The following is an 8,796-nucleotide window of genomic DNA, read 5'->3' as shown; positions in this document are numbered from 1 at the left end:
TGAAGCTAATACACAATCAAAGCAGTAGACACAAATCAGGAAAAGTCTTGAAGACACAACAGCAGTAATTACTAGCAGTACACTTTGTAATTAATCCTTAACATATTTTGGTGATGTATTTAGTTTAAAAAGTTATTTTACTTTCACTTGCATAATTGAGGACACTGCAATGAAATTAAACTAAAGCACAAATCTGATGCACTGATTACGCATTCCTGTCTCTCACACACATATACACACACCCGCACTCTCTCTCTCTCACCTGTGTGGACACACACACTCACACACATAACTTATATTGTTCGATACTTTTTGCACTACCTCATCCCCTGTGTTTTTCATTTGCTGCTATATTTATATTTATGTTTATTTCTATTCTGCACTACCTCAACTGCTGCTATATTGTATTTTTGCACAATACATGTTGTCAGGCCTCAAAGTTCATCATCATCTCATTTTATTACATTTCATTTACATTTCATTGCACGTTCTTTTTCTTTTTTTTCGGTGCTAAGTGTCCTGTGTTTTTGTGTTGTCTTTTTCATATTTATTATTATTTTAGTCTTGTCATTGCTTTGTTTGCACCTAGCTGCACACTTTACACTTTATGTGGCTTGGACGAACTTTCGGTCCTAGCTTTGTGTTGTTCTTGTGTTTGATCTTTATGTTGTATGTTTATGTAGCACCAGGTCCTGGAGAAACGTTGTTTCATTTCACTATGTACTGCGTCAGCTATATGTGGTTGAAATTACAATAAAGCTTCTTGAATTGAATTGAATTGAATTAATATGTGATATAATGGTAGAAAGTATGGAAAATGAAAATGATAGACTGCTTTGGCACATAATTCTGTGCTGATCTACAGATATAGAGATATGCGGCCCCATTTAGTATAGTGACGAACTCTGGTATAGTGACTGAACTGACTTTGTGAGTAGGATAAAGAAAGTTACAAAATCCAAAAAATTTATAAAACAGTCACTATTAGTACACAAAAATATGTAATTTATTAATTTGCTAATAACTGACATGTAAAAACTAATAACTCATGTCAGGTTTTTATTTTCAGAATTTAGGTCGAATTTCTACACTAATATGTGGTTCTATGTTTCAAACTGTGCACAGAAATCATTTAGGAGTGAGGCAACACAAACATGTGATGGAGCTTTACAGTCCATTTTGACCAGGATACCTTGCCACATACACTGTATATCCTTGGCATATGTTCAGAGCCAGTGACTCATGCCCAAAGGCATCACTACAGCAGGGAAAGTTACCCTTATTTAGAGATGTGCAGAAAAAAAAAGAAAGGCAAACTGATGAAGGAATAATCAATGAAGATCAAAATTATAGAGCAATTTATGAACACAATATTCTTAATCTTCACTCAAAATTTGAAGGAATATTATCTGTGGGTTATACATCTGTTCAACTAGGATGTTTTATACACTAATTTATATATCTTTGACTCTGAATGAGTTATAATCACCTCCAGAGATGTGATGTTGCTAATGAGTAGTATAAATCCTACTACTGCCAATAGAACAAAGATAAGCGACAATCTGGGTATGTGTCCATCCATGACTCGGTGCAACGGTCACAACACACGGTGTCAGTTAGCCATCTGCAAATAAGCAAAAAATGAAATTTGAACAACCTATTATTATTATTATTATTATTATTATTATTATTATTATTATTATTATTATTATTATTATTATTATTATATGGTAGCATTGTTGTTGTTATTATTATTGTTATTATTAGTATTATTATTATACATCATTCAGTCATAACATTATGACCACCGACAGGTGAAGTGAATAACACTGATTATCTCCTCATCATGGCCCCTGTTAGTGGGTGGGACATATTAGGAAAAATGGGCAAGCGTAGGATTTGAGCAAGTTTGACCACTGGATCAGAGCATCTCCAAAACTGCAGGTATTGTGGGGTGTTCCCTGGTCTGCAGTGGTCAGTATCTATCAAAAGTGGTCCAAAGAAGAAACAGGAATGAACCGGTGACAGGGTCATGGGTGGCCAAGGCTCATTGATGCACGTGGGGAGTGAAGGCTGGCCCATGTGGTCCGGTAGAACAGACAAGCTACTGTTGCTCAAATTGCTGAAGAAGTAAATACTGGTTCTGATAAAAAGATGTCAGAATACACAGTGCATCACAGTTTGCTGCATATGGGGCTGCATAGCCGCAGACCAGTCAGGGAGCCCATGCTGACCCCTGTGCACCACTGAAGGTGCCAACAATGGGCATGTGAGCATTAGAACTGGACCAAAGAGCAATTGTAGAAGATGGCCTGGTCTGATGAACAACATATTCTTTCAAATCACATGGATGGCCGGGTGTGTGTGCGCGTCGCTTACCTGGGGAACACATGGCCACAGGATGCACTATGAGAAGAAGGCAAGCCAGCGGAGGCAGTGTCATGCTTTGGGCGATGTTTTGCTGGAAAACCTTGGGTCCTGCCATCCATGTAGATATTACTTTGTCACGTACCACCTATCTAAGCATTCGTGCAGACCATGTACACCCTTTCATGGAAACGGTATTCCCTGATGGCTGTGGTCTCTTTCAGCAGGATAATGTGCCATGGCATAAAACAAAAATGGTTCAGGAATGGATTGATGACCACAACAATGAGTTTGAGGTGTTGACTTAGCCTTCAAATTCCCCAGATCTCAATCTAATCAAGCATCTGTTGGATGTGCTAAACAAACAAGTCCAATCCATGGGAGGTCCCACCTCACAACGTAGAGGACTTAAAGGACCTAACATCTTGGTTCTAGATACCACTTAACACCTTTAGGGATTTTGTGGAGTCCATGTCCCGACTAGTCAGGGTTGTTTTGGCAGCAAAAGGGGAAGCAACACAATATTAGCCAAATGGTCTTAATGTTATAGCTGAACAGTGTATATTATATAATATAATAATAATAATTACTACATTAATAATATAAAAATAAGTGCTTTGCACATAAAAGTAAATAAACCAATAAACCGACCAACAAACAAACAAATAAATACATCTATGAACATGGGTGCCACAGATGCATGGTAAGTAGCCTTGCAGTCTCACAGCACCAGTGTCCCCAGTGTTGGTTACTGTCTGTGCAGAGTTTTGATTATTCATCCTGTATGGTGAATTTGCCACACAGGTATGGTGTGATACAGACCAGCTCTAAGCAGAGGGGTTTATACTTGATGCAGTAGAACCAAAACATACCATATATACACTATATGGCCTATAACATTATAGAACCTGAATGTTTTGCTATGGAAGAACTTGAGTGGCCTATAGAGAGCTCTAAGAGCACTCTATACAGAGCACATGATCTCTGATCACTGGGACAGAAGGCTGCCTTGCTGTCAGGAAACAGTATAAGGGAGTATCACTGTTTTATTCTTTTCACCAGTTTGGCACATTTCAGATGCTTATCCTAGAATTAACATAATAGAGATGTGGTTTGAGCAGTCAAGGCAGGGTGGGGTGCAGCCCTGTAAGCAGTGGGAATGTTAATGCCAACAAGGTTTAGAATAATACGTTTAGCAGTCTAACAGGTTATAGTCTTTACCAGTAGTTGCTGATTGGCATTAGGTTAATCACAGGTATCAAATTAGGTAATGCACATGTTTCAGTATCATCATGAAGAAATCATGTTCAACTATAACAGATACTGTGTGTAGATGCTGCTGTGGCTGATATTTTCTTCATTTTTCATTATGCTGATGGTGAAATGACCATGCTGTGTGACAGGCAGTAGACTTATTTAGTTTGTCTACAAACTTTGTTCTGGAGCAGTGAATCATCCAAGTAAATCTGACATAGCAATCAATCAATCAATCAAACAATCAAACCTCTTCTCAGCCTCCTCCGTCTCCGGCAGCTAAAGAGAGAGCAAATAATGCGTCCGACAAGAAACACTTTTTTTCGGACCACAGACGTGCGATGCTCCAGAAAATGAAGGTCCAAATGCTAATGTTTGAGAAAAAAACACCTGTGTGGATGGACAGCGTTCTTTGGAGATTCAGTACCAGCACGTGCTACCTGAAACTATTTTAAAAGTAGCCTAAGCCATGTGTTTAATTAACTTTTATGCCAGCCTTTTCTTTATGGATTATTAGGCAAATTATTGAATGAATTTGGGCTTAGTCTGAATTGAATATTTTTAAATTAATTTTATAACTAAATGTTATTGATTTATTGTCAATAAAATTTATTTTACTGTTTACTATTTTATTATTTACTGTCAATGCTCCAATGACACGCACAGTGCAGTGTGGGTATTGTACATGGTTAAAATATAAAACATGGAAGTAAAAGACTTACCGAAACAACTGAGTAAATCTAGTGTATGAGGGCAGCATGTGAATCAAGAGTGTCTCCGGGGAGATCCTCAAAGTTTTCTCTAGTAATTAAAATTCCGTAAAAAATCAAAATTCACTGAATTTATCTGTTTCCAAGGGTGTTTGCCCAATCGACCAGCAAACACTTATGATTTAGGCATTGTCCTGAACTGGCCATACTACCTCCAGAACTCCACCCAAACCACCCTTCGTGTGTATGCACACACACTATGTCACTGTCCAAGAAGCAAAGGTCACAAACATAATATTCAAATAAAGACATCAGAATAGGGAAGTGAACGAAATCAGAAGTGTGGTCTCAGTGACATTAACTATGGCATGGTTGTTGGCACCAAATGTGCTTTGTTGAGTATTACTTTCACACACACAACAGTCTCTAGAGTGACAAATAGTAATACAGTAGTGACTGGAACAGTCATTTCCACTGTAATTTCCACTGGGGACAGGAACACACACACACATACGCACTTTTAAAAATCCCATTTGTGGCAGCGGTTTTCATATCAGAATAGATAGAAAGAGGACAATGGTAATTGTTCTTCATATTAAAATTACATTTTTTTTATGTTTGTGAGATTGTGTAACAATCTTGCATCTTGTGTAACAATCTTGCATCTTGTGTAAGTAGTGTATCTATTGTGTTATCAATTTTCTCATCCTTTTGGATTACAGAAGTAATGATTACAGATCGTTATTCCTACCCTGCTATAATACAGTGTTGGATACATAAAAATGATCTACTTTAGGTATTTGTGCTGCACAGAAAATTAGCATCAGGAATGTAAATATTTTAATTTGTTCATTAACTAAGGGTGGTTGTTTATGCATGAAAGACAATTATTAAAGTAATGGTCAAGATTTTCATTTAATTAAATATTAATTTTGCTGCTGTGTATCTGCATTTGATATTACAAAATAATGATATAACACAATTCATAAAAGCTTTTGCTTTTTCTATTCTAAACCCCTGCGGTTTGGTGGATGTGTCTCTGACAGACGTCCTGTGCAACAAGTGACTAGTTTGAAATAAAAGTTTCACAGCGGAAATTGAGTCTCACATTATCCTTGTCTTGGTGATCAGTTCCTCTTAAACAAAAAAAAAAGTAAGACTTTTTTATATACATAGTTTAATAGCCTACTATTCTTTTTATCATTATAATCAACTTAATTATTTCCTGGATTTTGTATCACCATAGTCCCTAAATGTATGTAAATGCAGGAAATGGGATTCAAATCGAAAACATTTTCCCCATTTTGTGTGCCCCCCCCACCCCCCACCATTCATACCATTATACAGAATTTCACACAGTTATTTTACAAAATGTTAATAAATACAAAAGTTTTTTACACCATTTTATGTTTTCCCAGCTGGACAGATATAGGAGAGGATGACATCAATCATGTTTTTAATAATGGGTTGGGGTGGGTGTAGGTCTTGGGGTAGGTGGTGGGCCAGCGTCATTTCCCAGGCATCCAGAAACTTCACATTGAGTCCTTTGAACATTCCACGCAGCACAGTATCAATCTGCAGACAGAACCAGTTGCTATAGAACAGGCTATATGCTGGATCAAACTTCTGCATGTTGGGAGTGCGGATCACCACCAACGTATCTGGCTCACGGTTTAACAGCCGCACCACAGCCTTCCGTATTTGCCGTAGTCGCCGTATATATGTTTCAATTGGGTAAGTGCCGAAGTGAGACCACACACTTATAATATGCACAGTGTTTGGCCCACCCTCTATCCTGTCTATCTCATTTGCTACATAGCGCAGTTCAGAGGTGTACACTGGGGGGGAGCGGATGGGTGTCCCATGGCAGTGAAACTTCACTAGAATATTGTTAGTGTCATCCACAAGCATGAATGGTCCTACTTTAATAAGGCTGTAAAGATTCATCGGTTTCAGGTCTAGGAGAAGAGAAAGTGAGCATCATATTGGAAATTGGATAAACATGAAAAAACTAGGGTGTTTACACAAGAAATTGATAAAACACAAAGAAAAACTTGCTCTTACTAGGAACAAAATCAGCAAGGTACTCAAACCACTGGCGTATTGTTGAATCTCCATGCATGTACACAAGCTTCCCTTTAAGACAACTTGTTATGGCTGATGAGCTAGTAAAATTCTGGATGGATGGACCACTCAGAGACCTCCAGGTATCTTGAAAGTAGTAGCCAGCAGCATTGTAAGTACTTTCTACTTTGGTTTGATCTTTAAAGGGGGAAAAAATGTTAATCACAAGATAGCTTACAATATAGACAAATCAGAGTGCAATCTATCTGTTTCAGTGTTCAATGAGCAGTGAAATGCAGATCACAACTGCATTAATATTTAACAAGAACAATAATAAAATAGTCATTATAGAATGTTCAAATTCTATATTCCCCAGGGCCAATTGTGGCCTGCAGACAGATATTATACAGGCTTCTCTAAAAAGTGTGATATGTGGCACACCGGCCAACAGGTTACAATTATTCCTTAAGTTCATCTGTGATATAAGCAATGCCTCCCCATTCTCTTCTAGAAGGGGAAACACCCTTTTTGTGGACTATAAATAGACATTATTTTTATTTAACTGCCATATATGGATTTAATATTGTTGTCAAATAACAAAGTTTTTGTGTATCTACATCCTAAAACATAAAATTCCAGCAAAACATTATGGTTTCATCCAGCTTTTTGTGGTCAGACAGTGGAACTGGACAATCAGTATCAGCTCACTGCACAATATCAGCTCCCTCAGCAGATATTGTTCAAGAAAGATAAAATGAAGGTAAAGTTAGAATGAAATGGAACACCCTTTTGACAAACTCCAATCAATTCACACAATTCTGGATGAGTGAATTTTGGCATCAACTTCTCACTACTCACAACTTGACTACAGTACTGTAAGGAAAAAAAAAAGGTAAAATGTTGTTGAACCAGGGCCCAGGCTTTCTTCTGAAGTACTACTGTTCACCAGGCTGCAGTTTATATTACTACTATAGTCAAAAATATATCTATTTCTAAAGATACTGTTGAAAGAAAAACTTACTATTTTCTGCAGGTAATACAGTCACACGGTCCATCTTTGCTGCGGGTATAGGCACTTTTATATTTACTCCCCTGAAACAATATGGTAATTTTTTTATTCTAATTATTATTTTTTTATTCTAATTATTCTAATAATTTTATCTTATTACTATCATTTATATCTTTTTAAACTTTAAATATCCATTTAGAGCAAGGACAACATCTTAGGACCTGATTTTCCCAGTTTTCTCAAATAACAAGGAAATTAATCCAAATTTAAAAAGCTATGGAAAAAGGATCTTTACAAATAGACTTCAGCTGCCATCTTACCTCTTGAAAAACTCTGCTTCATTCTTGTTTAAGAGGGTCTTCCTATAACCCTCTTTATAATGATTTATTCGTGTATCACAGCCTAGCCTTTTGGGTTTGTAGCAGTACCAGGGCTCTCCAGTTTCAAGATCAGTGTAATTACAGAGAGGTTTCTGGTTGTGAGGAAGACACATGTCACACTCAGTGGTCTCTGATAGGTCACCAGAGCGGAACTGGCTTTTAAAAATCACTGTGTGAGTTTGCTCCTTTCGTAATCTCTTGAGCACTGCCACTGCCTCACTAGGATGCACCATAGTAATTTCTACTTGCACTTCACCAGCCCACAGCAGTGGGAACAGCACTGTATAGTTCCCATCATTGTGGTCATGCACCTTCCCTACAACTCCAGCACCTAGCTTGGGTGAATGCAGCCTGGCTGTCAGGAAATCTCCTCCATGCCTCTTAGGTAGGCCCAAGAAGTTGTGCACATGGACATTAACCACAAGCTGACCACCTATGTGTTGCTCTGGTTCACCTTGAATCACATAGTAGCTCTTGGCAGGGTTACTGCTGAACTCCGCAGGGAGGTCTTTCACTGGTGGATCTGGCCATGCAGTGGAATTGAGCAAATGTCTCTCTTCTATGGCCTCTTCTGCAGTGGGCTTTTGGACAAATTGTGCACAGTACGTGTAATTTACCTCCGCCAGCAACACATTATCGGGAGTCTCATAGGCTGAGTGGATACTGCTCTGTATTTTGTAGAAGGTGGATGTTAGTTGATCATTAAAATCCTGTAAACAGTGAAAAGAGCACATTTAAATGCAATACACAATCAAAGCAGTAGACACAAATCAGGAAAAGTCTTGAAGACACAACAGCAGTAATAACTAGCAGTACACTTTGTAATTAATCTTTAACTTATTTGGTGATGTATTTAGTTTAAAAAGTTATTTTACTTTCACTTGCATAATTGAGGACACTGCAATGAAATCAAACTAAATCACAAATCTAATGCACTGATTATGCTTTCTGATATGTGATATGATAGAAAATATGGAAAATGAAAATGATAGACTGCTTTGGCACATAATTC

The 8,796-nt window shown here is 37.7% G+C and overlaps 1 protein-coding gene across 3 annotated transcripts in view; it reads right to left on the bottom strand.

Moving 5' to 3' along the window:
* Positions 1–5,186: 5,186 nt before the first annotated feature.
* The window catches only part of LOC131354932 (NXPE family member 3-like), a 13,115-nt gene continuing 9,505 nt past the window's right edge, over positions 5,187–8,796 (bottom strand). For 2 of the 3 annotated variants that reach the window (XM_058393062.1, XM_058393063.1), the window contains 4 exons: positions 7,725–8,494; positions 7,417–7,487; positions 6,396–6,593; positions 5,187–6,289 (listed from right to left, as the gene is read on the bottom strand). In XM_058393062.1, coding sequence (XP_058249045.1) covers positions 5,736–6,289; positions 6,396–6,593; positions 7,417–7,487; positions 7,725–8,494 — 1,593 coding nt within the window. In that variant the 3' untranslated portion in view covers positions 5,187–5,735. The remainder of the gene's footprint in view (positions 6,290–6,395; positions 6,594–7,416; positions 7,488–7,724; positions 8,495–8,796) is intronic. The other variant, XM_058393061.1, reaches the window with a different exon arrangement.

The sequence above is a fragment of the Hemibagrus wyckioides genome, linkage group LG06 (assembly GCF_019097595.1).
Source record: "Hemibagrus wyckioides isolate EC202008001 linkage group LG06, SWU_Hwy_1.0, whole genome shotgun sequence".
Classification (NCBI taxonomy): Eukaryota; Metazoa; Chordata; class Actinopteri; order Siluriformes; family Bagridae; genus Hemibagrus; species Hemibagrus wyckioides.
Note: the sequence above shows the minus strand (reverse complement) of the source record. Positions and strands in the feature narration are given on the sequence as shown.